Genomic DNA, 17,423 nt, shown 5'->3' on the forward strand with positions numbered 1-17,423 from the left:
ATGGTGCACTAGTAATATAGCGGAAGATACTGGAAGGGGTTCCCACTGGTTGTAAGCCAGCAAGGGGGGTAGAAGATCTGTCGGTAGTAGGACGTCTGGTCAACGATGACTAGGGAGACTTCAGGTACAGAAGCCGGTGCAGTAGCCTCTTGATCCACAGACGAATACAGCTTGGTTCTCTTGTAGACTGTAGCTCCACAGGGAAGAAAGCTAGTCGGCCTCAGGCTCTCTGGGCGCCGACTCGACTTGACTCCTCTCGGGGTAAATCCAACACGTGCAGGCGTCGGCGATTATCCGCTCCATAAATCACAGGACCAAAGCAAATATATTCCAGCCGCAAAGGGCTATGCGGTCGTCGGGTAGATTAATCCAGTGTACATGTCCATACGGTTCTCGCCTAGGTCTCCTCGGGTGAAAGCGCCATGCGGTCGGCCCAGCCTGGATAAGAACTCTAGCTAATACGAGAACGCGTTGGAGATGCTGGTCACTGTAGGATTCTAACCGCACGATACACTATACACAAATAGACTATTAAAGACTTAATAGAAATATGTCGCACTCGACGGTATAGCGCCAAACTCTGACAATTCAGTTATTAATTCGCACGCGGTCTCGATGCTCTATTCTGAGGCCAAACAGGCCATACTTCACCGCACGTTGTATCGTGGGTGAGGCTTCAACTTATCGGTAACATACTAAGGCTAAGGGTACGGAGGTAAGGGGCTTCTATATTCACCTGCGCCGTATTTATACGCACGGTGAACAAACTAGTTCCACTCTCATCTCTGTCGCGTATCCCTGGGCAAGGCCGGGCATGTCCAGACACATCTTGACGGTGACTTTGAACCTGGCTCCGGAGGCCGGTCCCTGGCGCCGGTGGACCGCTGTCCAATAGGAGAATGAACTATTATGGTCTGGGCTAAAGGGATATTCCGTGTATATGTACAAGGAATATACAGGGGATATCAAACGATATACAAATACTATGCAATATATATCAATAAATAAATATATATATTCGGTTTAATCTGATCCTTTGTAACACTTAGTGAACGCTCAGCGTTCATTGCATATTGCGAAACTGCTCTTCTAAAGGTCACCAACGACATACTCCTCTCTGCCGACTCTGGTTCCCTCTCCATCCTCATTCTCCTAGACCTCAGCGCTGCTTTTGACACCATCAGTCACCCCATCCTCATCACTCGTCTCCAGTCCTCCGTTGGCATCTCCGGAATCCCCCTCACCTTGCTCCAATCATACCTCTCACACAGGCACCAATTCATCTCTATCAACAACTGCAAATCCCCCACTGCCCCCATCACTCATGGTGTCCCCCAAGGCTCAGTACTTGGTCCCCTGCTCTTCATCCTCTACATCCTTCCACTTGGTCTGATTCTCCGCCAACATGGCCTGCGTTTTCACTGTTATGCAGACGACACTCAGCTCTACCTCTCCACCAAGACTATCACTCCAGCCACTCTCTCCACCCTCAGCACCTGCCTCACAGACATCAAAACATGGATGCAAAATAACTTTCTTAAACTAAACTGCAATAAATCAGAAATCATCATTATCGGTCCAAAATCCCTCACCAGCCACACCCAGGATTTCACCCTAAATATTGATGGTACCATTGTCACCCCCTCCACTCACGTCCGTAACCTTGGCATCATCCTGGACTCCACCCTTTCTTTCCTCCGCCATGTGAACCACATAACCAAATCGGCCTTCTACCACCTCCGGAACATTGCTCGTCTCCGCCCCTCCCTATCACTCTCCGCTGCTGAAACACTGGTTCATGCATTCATATCATCAAGACTAGATTACTGCAACAGCATCCTCTACGGCTCACCAAACACTATCCTCAATAAACTCCAATATGTCCAAAACTCTGCTGCCCGCATGCTCACCTCCACCCGTCGCTCTGATCACATCACCCCTGTCCTCCACGACCTCCACTGGCTTCCAATCAAATACAGGATACATTTTAAAATACTACTCATCACATTTAAAGCCCTCAACAACCTTGCCCCTCCCTACCTGTCCGACCTCCTCCACCGTCACACGCCCACCCGTCGCCTTAGGTCTGCAGATGCCAACCTCCTAACACCTCCCACGACCAGGCTCCGGACCTGGGGCGACAGGGCCTTTGCTGCTGCTGCCCCCTCCCTCTGGAATGCCCTCCCCAGCCATATCCGTGATGCAAACACCCTGACATCTTTTAAATCAGCCCTCAAAACTCACTTTTTCAATCTTGCTTTTGACCTCTAATTCTGTCGGTGTTATTTTATTTTTGTCATGTATTCTTTTTTGTTCTGTTTTTTGTTTTGCCATAGTTTGTCTCTCCTGCCCATGTAAAGCGTCTTTGAGCACCTGGAAAAGCGCTATATAAAATAGATGTATTATTATTATTATTATTATTATTATATATCTCGCTTCAGCATATATACACTGAATAATTTCACAAATGTACCTTTAAATGCCAGCATTCATCTGGCCACACCCCCATCTGCTTACCTATATAAGCAGGGGTGGTGCCACACACTCATCTCCTTCCCAACAAATTTCATCACAATGAATGAATGAAAAATCAAGGGCCTGCAGCGTCGTCTAAACGCTGAGCGTTCACTAAGTGTTAACAGAACTTGGTTATAGTCATAACCTAACGTTCTGTTTCACACCTAGCTCACGCTCAGCGTTCATTGCATAATAGGAGCTGAGCGGGAGCTAGAAGCTCGACAAATGTACCCTGCTGAGGCCCCCCACAACCATCAGACCAGGGAGGGCCGAGCCCCCCCGACCCACCCTAATGGAGGGCACCCCCCCTATTGGTGGCTTCACGGGAGGGCGACGGACCCGACCGTGCGAAGAGGCACTCAAGCAACTCAACGCACAGGGTGAGCAGACCGTGGCTTGACCCCACGACTACACACACGCACAACCCGCATGCCACCCGGGAACGAACGGAGGGAAACAACCTCGTTACTGCCCCCAGAATCACGGGGTCAAGGGCAAACCCAACCCCGTGGCAAGGCCGTAGCAGCGGAGCGCGAAGGAAGACCCAGACCCACCAAAAGGACTGGACTCCCTGGAATGGGGGCCCGGAGAAGTCCATGATGCCAGCATCAAGACCCCACCAGGTGGGCACGTAGTGCCCCGCCCCCCACATCGCCAGCGTATTCGGACAAAAACCCCTCAGCCGAGCGGGCCCTGTCCCCCCAATAGTACACCGCCTGGCACACTGACCCTGCAACAGGCAGTCAGCATGGCCGTAAGCACACAAAAAAGGTTAACCAACGGAAGCAGGCAGCGCACCGGGGAAAAACCAGGCAACAGGCTATTAACCCGAGCCTGGAGACTGCGGACGAGACAGGCGCCAGAGGGGACAGCTGAACACAGCCGCCCCGGCGGAAGGAGCGGAAGCTGGCGGTGTTGCATGACCAAGCCTCCATTTAAAAACCCCCACCCAGAGGGGTTGAGGCAGAGAAGGCTGACACGATTGGCAGACGTCATGAACGTGCAGGGGCACCCTCAACCGGTGAACCCGAGAGTTGACACTGCTCCAACACACCAGGGAATCAACCACCTTGGCGTTACCCAATGCGGTGGTTGTTCCTATAACCCCCCAAGAAAAAACTCCAAAACACACCTGCGGGTATACACCGGCTATACCGCAGTACAAGTGTTTCAGTTTTCAAAAAAGGGTTAACCCAGGCCTACGGGTCGACGAAACATTACCTCGGACCGGGCCTGGCGATACGGGAAGCACAGGGTCACCAGAGGAGGTCAAAGACCACCCCAACAGGCCCCTCTTCGCCATGCGTGAGAGAGGAGCGAAAAAGAATGGAGAACCAGCCCCTAAGCACACCGTACTTGGTATTCCCAGGCGGTCTCCCAACCAAGTACTAACCAGGACCAACCTGTGTAGCGGCCGAGATCCAACGAGATCGAGTGTGTACAGGTCGGCATGGCCGTAAGCCATTACGACAGTGCTGAGTAAAAACGTACTCAACCAGGGTCTCCATAGCGCTTAACCCTGTGACACCCGGACCGACCTGGCATTTTTCCCCCTGAAAAAAGCCCAAGTCCCTCAGGGTACCAGAACAGCAGATCTGCATCCCCGGCGGACAACGGGTTCAACTGATCCGGACCAGCGTGACCAGAACCAGTCCCGTGCCCTAACCACGCCGACATGCCTACTCCAGGAGAAAGGGCAGATATGCGTGTCGATCTTAACATGAAAAGAAGGCGCCACCCAGACGTTCGGGCGAATCGCGCCTGGTGGCCCACCCCAAGGGCGTGAGACCCCTCTACATATGTTCAGATCCATTCCGTCATCATCCCCCAGACATGAACGAGAATCCGTCGATAACCAACCCAGGTCGTGGGATGTGGTCGTCGGAAGAGGAAAAACCCCCATCTCAGTTGCTTTATAAAAACGCTGTTTTAACCACAAGCAACCAAGGCGTGCCAGTCAGTCGCCTGTTTACAGCGAGCTAGCACTATACGTGCGTCGGGACACACCCCCATCAATGAACAGGCTATTTAGACCTGTCATTGAATCCCCAAGGCGCCCAGGGGAACGACAAGAGGGGTGTGACACTTCCTAACTCCAACACTTTTTGAATAGAAAAGAAGGAAGCATCAACAGTATGTATCCCAGTCTACACAGCCGGGGGTAAATTTTTTTCACATTTTTACATCCCACCACCCTCCCATAGGAAGGAGACGGGGATCCCCAGAGAGACTTCCCACGCGAGCTGTACAGATTGAAAAGAATATATTGCACCTTGAGCCATGTAAAAAATTGGTTTTAGGGCTCTCCGGGGAAGAGGCACTGAACCCATACACACTCAATAATCGAATTGAATCGAATACATATACAATAGAATAGGACACCTTCTAGAGGGTCCACTCACTTTGACAATCTGAGGAGGAAGGCTCTGTACTCTGATGGAGGCTCCCTCACATGGAAGGAGGAGTCCGAACTCACAGAAGGCCCGAATAGGCGCTTGGTGAGGAGGAGCCCTGACCACCCCCCTGAAACAGATCCATCACATGGACCTGAACAGCACACGGAAGTCCTACCAACAGAGACGCGCACGGTGACGTACTCTATGGCGGGGGAATTTCTGCGGTGCACACACCCAATATTCCAGGCCGTGGTACCAGGAAACTCCCTCCCCCCCCCCTCCCCCGTAACGTGCCGAACCGCAACGTGACGGGAACCTTGAAGGACAGGGGGTGTACCCCTGACCGACAGAAACAAGGGGGAGAGGAAAGGTTACCAGTTCACCCCTTTACGACCCCACACCCATGATACGATGTAATGACAAAAAGAGAATATGACACAGTCATAGTCAGCTCTATGAAGCGTTTGACAGCTCCACACAGCGCATGAGCTAACCTGCTATCTGATTTTTACTAAGGAAAAAACACAGAATAGAGAGGGCTCTAAGAGCCCCGGTCCAACATACACATGTGCTTCTGTGGCCAGTCCAACCCAGTCGTAGGTCACATGACACACACAACCCATCATCACCTACCAAAAATGGCAAAAACACTCTACAGAGGAACGCCGTTTTTCATAATGAGAGAATACATAATTCTCGATTAGTATCGGCCACAGGCCTTGCTAAGCACACACGACAGCGACCAAACAATCTTTTCTTTTAGAAAAATAAAGTTTCTCCAGCAGTTTTAGCACAACCTCAGCAATCAAGCTAAGGGTTACATCGCATCCCTACCACACAAAAGACACAATATAGTGCAACAACATGTCTGATAGGAGGATGAAAAAGTCCCCAGGGAACCGGGGGGAAAACACAATCCTCTTATTTTACCCTTAATACGGCCAGTTAAAACAGGAAAACCTGTTAATATGTGAACACACTGTTCATTGTCATCACAGGCTGAAAAAAGAACATTCTTTTACTCACTTGTCACTAAGCATAGCTTCATAGGTTAGTTACCTTAGTTGTGAGTACACGGTACATATAAACACACATGATGTTTCTCACACAACAAACAGATCATTTTCACATCTGTAACAACTCGATTTGCACGGAGAAGCTAACTGCCAGTGACAAAGACAGTTCACACATAACTCGCGTCGTATCCTAAATGCATTGCAGCAACACATGTTTTGGGAAAACATCGTTATTCACAAAACATTTAGAAAAGTAAAACCAGAAGACGTGTTATAAGGTCTGGTCAAACCTTGTCCTACCCGGAACGTAGATCAGCGAAGTGCAGTCACAAGACACCGTAGAAACACAGCCGTCCTGTGTTGTTCGATCCGGGCAGCGTTGCCGCTCTACCCGTCGCAACGGTCCCTTTGTTGACGCAAACCTTGCCGTCCTGGCTCAGGGCAGGGTCGATGAACATCCCCTGTCAAAGATGCCGTCGTAGTCAAGAGTGTAAAACATGTTATAATCAAAGCACGTTCAACAGAGTAGCATTAAGCTAACGGCCGCTCCAACCGTCGGTCGCTATTACCCCTGCTCGCGAGACGCCGAGCGAACGGCGCACGCGACCAGAGGGGAGCTCACGGCGGCGCGCGAGTAACCGAAGCTACCTCGCGCTGGCCCTGTCCGATAGCAGCAAGCTAACGTTTCCTAGTGATCACAACAGCTAGCGCCGCAGCTAACAGCTGACTGGCTAACAGTAGGACTGGCTAACCGTAAGCTAAGCAGCTATCACCTGAATTTGTACACAATGATATAACACTCACCCAGACAGGCCGTCGTTCTGAAACCCTCCTCATTTTTTAAGAGAAAAGAGAAACAAGATGTCAACACAGCTTTACAACGGTGATTTTACCAACACCTGACGGAATCAGCACAATACCAAACTGGCCTGTGTAGCTGACTTGAACATGGATCTTCCGCTATCGAACATCCATGCACATATCTCCTCGTGAAGGAATACTCTCATTTGGATATGAAAGAAGGGGCTACACGGTGACAGGGAGATACCCACTCGTCCAGAAAACACAGGGATCACCAGTGTTAATGGTCGCGGCCCACTAGTTAAAACTACAATGGTCTTCAGACCAAGGTCTTCTGTCGCCTAGGTGGCTGAACAAAGGACCCTAGCCTGGGGCCGGTTTTCATAAACATTGTCAAGTAGCCCCCATAGCACTAACAGACAAGTGAAGCCTGCCAGCGACAGTACTCACCCAACCTGAAACCCACCGCTCCTCACAACAGCGGCGCGTCTTACAGTTCAGCTGTGGCCTGAAAGGTTTCACCCCAACAACACAGCAAGGAACTGCAGTTGAGAAGCATGCAGCGGCGTGCTCCCAATACGAAAACCGGTGGAGGGTTTTTAGAATGATCACCATCGGGGGCGGTTAGGTGGCCGAGCGGAGATTGCGTTCGTCACCAGCCCCGGAGCTGAGCTGGATTTGCCTGTTCGAATCCAGCTCACAGCTCCGGGGTTGTCACCAGCTTGGCTGGCCGTCTGCACTGATACAATTGGCTGTATCAGAGGGTGGGAGAAGCTGGCGGGGTGGGTCCGGGTCGTTGTAAACAGCGACTCCTACAGTTCGGTCGGGGGGCCTGCTAAGCGCGGATTGGACGTGAGGGGGATAGTGTGGTCCTCCCACACGCTACGCCCTCTCAATGAGAATCCGCGCTGCCAGGTGAAAAGAAGCGGTGATTGGCTGGACGTGTGTCGGAGGAAGCACGTGGTAGCCTCCACTCTCCCAGATGATCTGACTGTGGGGGGTAAGTGCGCAGCGACCAGGAAGGGACTGGGAATTGGCATACGACTAACATTGGGATGGGAGAAAATCGGAGGAAAATGGAGGGGGAAAAAGACAAAAAAAAAAAAAAAAAGAATGATCACCATCTTCCAGACACTCCAGTGACGAAGACAACATTGCCGTATTTTCTCGAAAATAGTGAGAGAGAAAATAAAGATATGATGTCAACGTATCTCCTTGTTCTTCCTCTCCTTGTAAACAATATTTTTCTCCACGTCAAGTGGGCATATGAGCAACACGTTGCTTGTGATGAAATTTGAGAAGGAGATGAGTGTGTGGCACCACCCCTGCTTATATAGGTAAGCGGATGGGGGTGTGGCCAGATGAATGCTGGCATTTAAAGGCACATTTGTGAAATTATTCAGTGTATATATGCTGAAGCGAGATATATGCAATGAACGCTGAGCGTGAGCTAGGTGTGAAACAGAACAGTTGTTTTGGATACCAATTCCTTCAGGATAATTTAAGGGCCTATTTGAATGTCCTGACCCACACATGGGGCCCAATCCAATCCAGTCCCAATCCCCAGAAACAATGACATGGGAGGTCCTGCAACACAGACTTGTCTCCGTTCTTGGATATCCACACTTCTTCTCGCATGCTTTTTGGTAAAAAAAAAAAAACTTCTCGTGCTGAAATTTCAGGACAGTTACAATTCACAATTTGTTGTGAATGAAACGTTCGGTTGATGGGTCACAAACAGCATTGCTTTAATCGTTTCTTACCGCCGACTGACAAGAGTGTTGCTGTTTTACTATACAGGTCAAACACAGTTAACGTCGCAGAGAGTCCTCAGGTACTCTCACGTGACTAACTGAATAAAGCCTGCCAAGAACACGGTGTTTGAACTCGTACAGGCAGAGTGCCCGGGGCGGCTCTATGGCGTAGCATTACCGTAAAGCATTAAGACAGCCTCGTCGCCGCGCGGCCCCAGAGCACAATGGCACCATAAAACACAGTATATATAATACAAGTCTTTACATAAAACTGGCAGTGGCGGTTGGCTGCCAGAGCCGCAGGGCTCAGTCAGAGGAGCTCCACATATCCTGAAACATAGGTAACCTCAACCTGTCACGCATCAGAATGTCATGTTCCTAGATGCTTGGAAGGAATACTCGTAGCTGATAATCACCTGCTATTTGATTACAGTCGCCTGTGTCAGTGTCACTGACCACTAACTGTATTCAGTCTAATTAACTGTCAGTGACCACTAACTGTATTCAGTCTAATTAACTGTCACTGACCACTAACTGTATTCAGTCTAATTAACTGTCACTGACCACTAACTGTATTCAGTCTAATTAACTGTCAGTGACCACTAACTGTATTCAGTCTAATTAACTGTCACTGACCACTAACTGTATTCAATCTAATTAACTGTCACTGACCACTAACTGTATTCAGTCTAATTAACTGTCACTGACCACTAACTGTATTCAGTCTAATTAACTGTCACTGACCACTAACTGTATTCAGTCTAATTAACTGTCACTGACCACTAACTGTATTCAATCTAATAAACTGTCACTGACCACTAACTGTATTCAATCTAATTAACTATCACTGATGAATTGAAAATGGGGGACCCTGATGTAAACAAGACGAAAGTATTTCTCTGGTCTGCATCCCCTTAACAATTGTGTGTATTGAGCCGTACTGTATTGTACCCATTCTGCAATCTGTTAATAAAATGTTCAATCAATCAATTTAAATTCAATCACTGACCACTAACTGTATTCAATCTAATAAACTGTCACTGACCACTAACTGTATTCAGTCTAATAAATTAGAGACACATTAAAGGTACACACAGTGACATTTTCCATCACGGTTGTGATAGGAGGGTCAAGAAAAAACCAACGGTTGTGATCGGAAGGTCAAGAAAAGAGGACGGAGCTCGGGATAGGCCCCGTATCAGACCTTGTGTCACTGTGTCTTCCAGTCCAGAGTGGCCCCCGCTGGCGTGCCTGGTAGCCAAATCCCAGGAAACGCGCGGCTGTCTGAAGCGCCTGACGGACTCCCTGCGGAGCACCTTCAACATCACTGACATCAACGACCCCAAGGACGACGGTGTCATCGACCACATGGTCTCCGTGACGACCGCCCTGGGGAGCCCCGTCATCGCTATGGCGTGCCGCACGGTGAGATCACACTTCCACACGTCTCTTTATTCTCTCTCTTCTTTCGCTCCTAATCGCTACCTTTGCCTCCCTACCCTCGGTGGCTGTGAATCAGCATATGGACGATAATAACGGGTTATCTATTACAGAGTTCTTTTGCTCTGGGCACTTTGCCTGAAGTGCTACACGGCCTGTTTTCACTTTCACATTTTCACATCTTATCATACCACCATACACCAAATATTTGTGATACATTGTGAGACATATGTATATACTGAACACTGTGACTTCTATTTTTACTTCTATTTTTACATGCTATACTATTTTATTTCATACTTATCTTGTCTAGCACAGTCTCTGGAGCGTAACAGTAAGAAGCATTTTGTATAAAAGTATTCTGTACTTCTGTATGACAACTATTAAAGAAACTTGAAACTTGAAACTTCTTCGATGAACAATCAACATTTATAACAGTGTTATTATTACACCGGTTCGACTCAGGTCTCTTGACTTTAGATAATTCTAAATTGTCTAGTGGGTGACTATAACCATTAACCTACCGGTAAGAAAAAACGCCCAGAGTGGTAACCTATCTATCCCTACGTGTTGTACTTGAATGTGAGCCTAACTAAATATTTGGTGAATGCTGTGCTAAGCTGTGCTAATGGCTAATTAACCGGCACAGACTTGTTTCTTGTTGAGGTTTCCTTTCATTTTAATCCTTTATTTTAGATGGAAGAATCATTGAGGTTGGCCTCATTTACAGTGATGTTGAGTTATAAGTAAAAAAGAACTAGGACAAAGCACCAATGAAAATAAAGAAAATCAGTTAAAACTAGGGATGCCCCGATCGATCGGCCACCGATCGTTATCGGCCGATAATCAGTATAAATATGCGATCGGTGATCGGTGATAATGCTTTATTTTCGCCGATCATCAAAACCGATCTCACTCGCTGTCTCAGTTCTGTCTCAGACACCGGGTGGTGCGGCGTCTGCTCATCCCTCCAGCCCCTCCCACACGCATGTAAACACGGGTCTAGTCTAGTCTAGTGGGACGGGACACGGGAGGACGGCGTCTCCCTGAGCTAACGTTACAAAATGACCCAGTCAACTATTCACTTTTAGTTTAATACATGATGAGGCATTGTCTAACCGAACGGTATCTAGCCAGCTAGCTACCGATAGCTCCTGATATCAACAAACGCTCCAGCAATAGTCTAGTAGAGACGTGTATGATAGCTCTGTTAGCTCTCGTTAGCGCAAGTTAGTTCACTGTTCAAAACGAAATGTCCCATTGAACTAAAATATACTAAATATTAACGTTATATATCCGGCTAGCAGTAGCTACAGATAGCTCCTGATATCAATGTCTTATAACACTGATTCGACGCGTATTCGAGCTGAGGGCATGTTGAATGTGATATGACCAAAGCACAGTAACGTTATATCAATAGGGTCCATCTGCAGCGCAGGAGAATCCTTGCCGTAGCTCGAGGCTACTCGAGTATAGGGTCCAGGTGCAGCTCTGGAGAATCCTGGCAGTAGCTGGAGGCTACTCGAGTACACACAGACAGTGGAGCTTGTTGCGTGGTGGCGATGTCTCGCAGATAATACAAGTACAAGTCTAATTATATAATATATATATTTTATTAAAAAAATTTATAAAAAATTATATAAAATAATTTAAAAAAAGATTTTAATAAAAAGCGATCGGTATCGGATCGGTATCGGCCGATATGGCTCACGACGATCGGTGATCGGTATCGGTGGCAAAAAACGTGATCGGGGCATCCCTAGTTAAAACAGTTACACATTAAATAAATAGGAGAAAACGGATTTAAATAGAGAAAATGCTGTAATGCTGAGGCATTGAAACAAAAGGCTGACTCTGGGGACCTTCCGCATAAACTAGTGATTTGAGATAGGGTCCATAGTTCCAATGTGGCAACAGTGTGATATAAGGTGGTAATTTCCCAGTAACAGATACCAAAGTACATTTTGCCAACCCACTTTATCATACAGGATGCAGTGGTTACCAGTAATAAATCTGAGAGCAGAATGATAAGACCGTGTCTAGAGGTTTCAGAGTGGAAGGAGCAGCAGTTCTATAAATCACATCTCCATAATTAATCCAAGATAGATAGAAAAACTGCTTCAACGACTCTCTTTCTGCTAATCATTGGGAAGCTGGTTCTGTGTTCTGTACAAGGTTGGTGGTGGAGGTGGCTCTCATATTTCAAACACTGCAGGTGATTGATTTAATGAACATTTTATTAACAGATTGCAGAATGGGTACAATACAGTACGGCTCAATACACACAATTGTTAACACTATGTGGATCGTCCACGTATATATACGTGTTTCGATTCCACCTGTTGAGGACCAGAGCCACGAGTTAACTTGTGGCAAGTTGTTATTGTTATATTCCATATTAATAACGCTATTAACGTCCGCGATCGACTTGCAGGACCTACCCACATATTTGATTTTCGAAACATGCAATACCGGCCAGATCCGCTTAGGGGCGCCATCGCTCCACTGCAGTATCATTGAGGGCGATTGAAAAAAAATTTATTTTTACTGTCTGTGGGCGTTTCATATGAGCCTCGGTTCCAAACGAATACCCTCCATCTTTGATCCCGTTACCGATCGCAGATTTCAGCCTGGAATAATGGGATTTATGATTAGTCAATGGACATATCGATCTACCAGATTCCGATGACTAATGACGAAATGCTGCCAGCGATCACATGGCCTGACGGTAGGATACTATTCACCCAAATTACAGCTGGATTGGACATTGTTTTAAAACTCAACGTGATCGATCAGTGAAAATGGTATATTGAACGCACACTGTATTGCTAATCAATAATAGTAATCGGCGTTCCCACCGCCCCCATTTCATCCATAGATGCTCTGTAATAGTCCGGATGCTACGGAGTTTGTTTTATTTCATTCGTATATATACAGCAGAAATGGCGTAGATCGATATGTCCATTGGCTAATCATAAATACCATTATTCCAGGCTGAAATATGCGTTCGGTAACGTGATCAAAGATGGAGGGTCTTCGTTTTGGAATCGAGGCTCATATGATCCGCCCACAGACTGTAAACAAATTGTTTTTTAAATCCCCTCAATGATACTGCAGTGGAGCGATGGCGCCCCTAAGCGGATCTGGCCGGTATTGCATGTTTCGAAAATCAAATATGTGGGTAGGTCATGGATCTCGATCGCGGACGTTAACACTTTCTCTGCCAAGGACGCCTAAACTCGTCATTCCCCGCCATGCTCATTCTGCCAATGACGCCGTAACACGTCATTGAGATCAATATTTCAAAAATCTGTGATCGCAATCATATTTCTCCCCCGGAGACTTGAGATCTACTGTTGATGCCCTCTCAACTCCCCAATGGTTCAAGAGCGCCATCTGGTGGCCGATCGGCGCATCGCCCAAACCGGAAACGGAAACTGGTGCTCATTTCAATTCGGTCCGATCACTCGCTAATAGTCCCGGGACTCGAGCTAGACACAATGGATAGCAATCCGTTACCAATAACTCGATAAACAACATGATTTGGACGTATATACTATTATACAACCTGGAGATGGATCGCATATTTCAACATCCCATAATAGGAATATTAAATTAAAGAAGGGGAACTTCTCCATAGACAAATAGAGCTGGCAGAGGATGGTATAATGATGTACATAAGCTTGGCGAAGAAAGTGTTAATAGCGTTATAAATATAGAATAAAACAATAACAACTTGCCACGGCTATATACGTGGCTCTGGTCCACAACGCATGGCACCGAAACACGTATATACTCGTGGACGGACGGCATAGTGTTAACACTTTGATCGCCAGGGTTAAATTCATAATTTACCATCCCTCGCCAGCCCTATTTAACATGGAGAAGTTCCCCTTCTTTGCAGGGCTATAACTTTTTAAATTGTATTGCTAAATTGACATTACTATGGCCCATTCAACGTCCTATATCTATTGTTCAGGGTGTAGCAACGTTATACTTTTTCATTCACATATTCATACTAAAATACGGTCTAAAGTATAAGTATGTTTTTATCGTTTTCTGCAGCTTTCTCCAGAACTGATTTATAGCCCCAAATGCATTATATTGATGATGAAATACAGTTTGATAGGAATCTGTGCAAGATAAAAAATTTCAACTGGACGTGCTTCTAGGAGTTACTAAGTATGATCTGATGTTGACCGGATGGGCGGGTGGTCGTTTATAATTCCGTGGCCAACGTTATATCATTCATCTAGTGTGGGTGATATGATCATTAGAGCAGTTATTATCGAACACGTTGAAAAATAACGCTGGATCTTACCGTATCTTCCTCGCGCCGTTGGACGATGAGCGTGGAACTGAAATATTCCTATTATGGGATGTAGAAATATCCGATCCATTTCCAGGTTGTATAATAGTATATACGTCCAAATCATGTTGTTTATTGAGTTATTTGCAACCGATCCATGTCCAGTGTGTCAAGATGGAGTCCCGCTAACGATAGCGAGTGCCCGGACGAAATATGGGTGAGCACCACTTCATCCGCATGACTTCCTGTTTGGGCGATCCGCCGATCGGACACCAGATGGCGCTCTTGAACCGTTGGAGAGTTGAGAGGGGCTCAACAGTACATATCATGTCTGTAAAATATGATTTCGATCACAGATTTTTGAAATATTGATATCAAATACGCTGTCCAGCGTCTTCGGCAGAATGAGCATGGCGGGGAAAGACGCTGCCCAGCGTCTTCGGCGATTAAAGTGTTAAGAGGATGCAGACCAGAGAAAGACTTTCGTCTTGTTTACATCAGGTTCCCCCATTTTCAATTCATAATGAATTGTAAGTAAGGGTGCAATTAGCACCGTGTAATCCATTCTTTGTGGATCTAGCCCCAAGTAACAAAAGGTTAAACTCATGCAATCCGGATATGGCGTGAAACACAAAAAAAAGACTCTATCCCACATAAATGGCATAATCATACTCCCTTATTCAATAACAATGCACTCTTGATTGGAAAACAACCTATAAGATTCCCTAGATGGGAAAAGCAAGGCATACACACATTAGGAGACGTTTTCAACAAACAGGGTTTTTGTAGTTTTGATGAGATATGCAAAAAATTTAATCTCACCAAGTCCTCATATTATTTTTACGCACAGTTATTGGCATGTTTGAAGGCTCACGGTGTTCCATTAAGGATACCAATTGTACACCACAGATACCACAAATTCTTCTATGAAAGAGAGACATCGAGAGGTTTTGTTTCAGATTTTTATCATCAATTACTAACGGCCTCGTATGAAACCCTACATCTAGACTCAGTCTGGAGGAGGGATATACCAGACCTGGAGATAGACTTTGACTGGCAAGAAGCCTGGGCAAATGTACGCCTTGCATCAAGGAACCCGGACCATCAACAAATCAATCTTAACTATATTCACAGGACATACTTAACTCCTATAAGACTGAACAAAATGGGTCTTAAACAAGACTCCAAATGCTCCTTATGTACAAATGGGGACGAAGGGACATTTATGCACATGTACTGGGACTGCCCACCAGTTAAGATATTTTGGAAAGAAGTGACCCAGCAATTGTCAAATCTCTTAACTCTGGATATACCTGTACACCCCTCTGTATTACTGCTGAATGATGTCTTTGAGCATGCAGTACCTCCACAGCTAAAGAGATTGGTTTTATCCGGTATCACAGTGGCTAAAAAGCTGATAGCATCACGATGGTTTCAACCGGAAAAAATGTGCCGTAAGGTCTGGATTCTTACATATCTCGATGTGATTTATCAAGAAATATCAACAGCTAGAATTTTGGGTCTCAATGAATCCAAAATGGCAATGTGGTTAGAAGTGGTGGAGAGAATAAAAGCCAGCATATAATGGTAGTGTCTGGTTAGGAACAAATTATAATGGTTGGATTATCCAATGGGGGGTCCGGGAGAGGGGGGTACGAGCTGGAGCATATGTGTATTTGTATATCCTATTGTGTGTTGTCATGTTTGTTTATGTGTTTGTTTAAAAAATAATAAAAAAATTAAATACAAAAAAAAAAGGTTAAACAAGGCTCAGCAGCAACAACGTCTTCAGTGGCCATTCAAAACCAAGAAAACAACAAAAGATACTAGTCACACGCCAGTATCTCTGGTTCAAGGCCCTCAGACAGCCACACACAGCTGGTCACAATAACTAATTAAGCTCTGATTGACTATTTAAGTCCCGCCTCCAAATCAGTAATGTCTTCAACCCAAGATGTAAACGATTGCTAATCAGTGTCAACCGTAATATTTTATTTACAAATTGACTTTGAAACAGAAACTACAGTATTATAATATTCTTTATACATAAGGTATTTTCAATAGGGCCTATCATAACAACAATTACATGGTGGATTTCAATCAAATAAGTCATTGACATTTAATTTTTTTTCAATAAAATAAAAGTCATTGACATTTAAAATGTTTTCAATAAAATAAGTCATTGACATTCAAACAACTTTCTATAAAATAAAGTCATTGACATTTAAGCAATAATTCTATCAAATAAAAGTTATTGACATTTAGGCAATATTCAATCAAATAAAAGTAATTGACCTTTAAGAAATATTCAATAAAGGTCTTTGACATTGAAACAATTCCCTATGTAATGATTGGTCTACCTTGTGCTCCAGGTGTGTCCTGAAGCCCCTCCGAGCGTGGGCAGAAGGCGCTACGCCGTGCCGGAGATCATCCGCCAACAGCGCACCAAGGACCTCCGCACCGTCAACCCTGAGAGGCTCGACAACCACCGCAAACTCTTCCAGAACTCTCTGATCACACTGGTGGCCAGAGGTCCGGTGGACCGGCGGGCTAGCCTGCAGCCCGGTAGCCTGGCATCGCGGCGGGGGAGCTGCGGTCTGGGCGGCCTGGAGGTCCCCAGGATCGCCGTGCACGTCAGAAGAGCCAGCCTGCTGCCCATCCACCTGATGATGCGGAGGAGCAGCGTGAGGCCCGGCTTCACCATACCCAAGGTCCGGGTGTCCAAGGCCCCCGCCACCACCTATGAGCCGGAGAAGATCCGCAGGAAAAGCAACACCAAGGACGGAGGGGGGAACCTGCTGCAGATCCCCAAGTGGAGGTACAAGGAGCTGAAGGAGGAGAGGAAGAAAGCCGAGGAGGCGGAGAGGAGGAGGGTGGAGGCCGCCACCAAGAGACACCTAGCCGTTGCAAGGAGGAAATGATGTCGCACCTTAGAGGAAGTGATGTAAGAATGCCAGGGGCACAATAACTTGGGGAAACCTGATGATTCAGTGGTACCTCAAGCCGAGCCCCCCCCTATTATATGGATTATCTGGCCTCTAATATGTTTCATCTTATGTGATTAATGTCACTTCTTGTCAGGGGCCCAAAATTGCGTCCCCGGTTAGGATTGTGTAGCCAATTATGGGTTTCTCTCACTTGTGCTTTTTGGCATCCTAGAATTGAAACAAGCTGATTATAGGAAGCATGC

General features: G+C 46.4%; 1 protein-coding gene across 1 annotated transcript in view; it reads left to right on the forward strand.

Moving 5' to 3' along the window:
- Positions 1–17,154, forward strand: part of LOC311237641 (ankyrin repeat domain-containing protein 33B-like) — a gene marked incomplete at both ends in the record, with an annotated part of 93,044 nt that extends 75,890 nt beyond the window's left edge. The window contains 2 exon segments of the mRNA XM_084325587.1: positions 9,711–9,909; positions 16,606–17,154. Of these exon segments, the coding sequence (XP_084181713.1) occupies positions 9,711–9,909; positions 16,606–17,154 (748 nt within the window).
- Positions 17,155–17,423: the final 269 nt, after the last annotated feature.

Source organism: Notolepis coatsorum, assembly GCF_963971535.1.
Source record: "Notolepis coatsorum genome assembly, chromosome: 12".
Lineage (NCBI taxonomy): Eukaryota > Metazoa > Chordata > Actinopteri > Aulopiformes > Paralepididae > Notolepis > Notolepis coatsorum.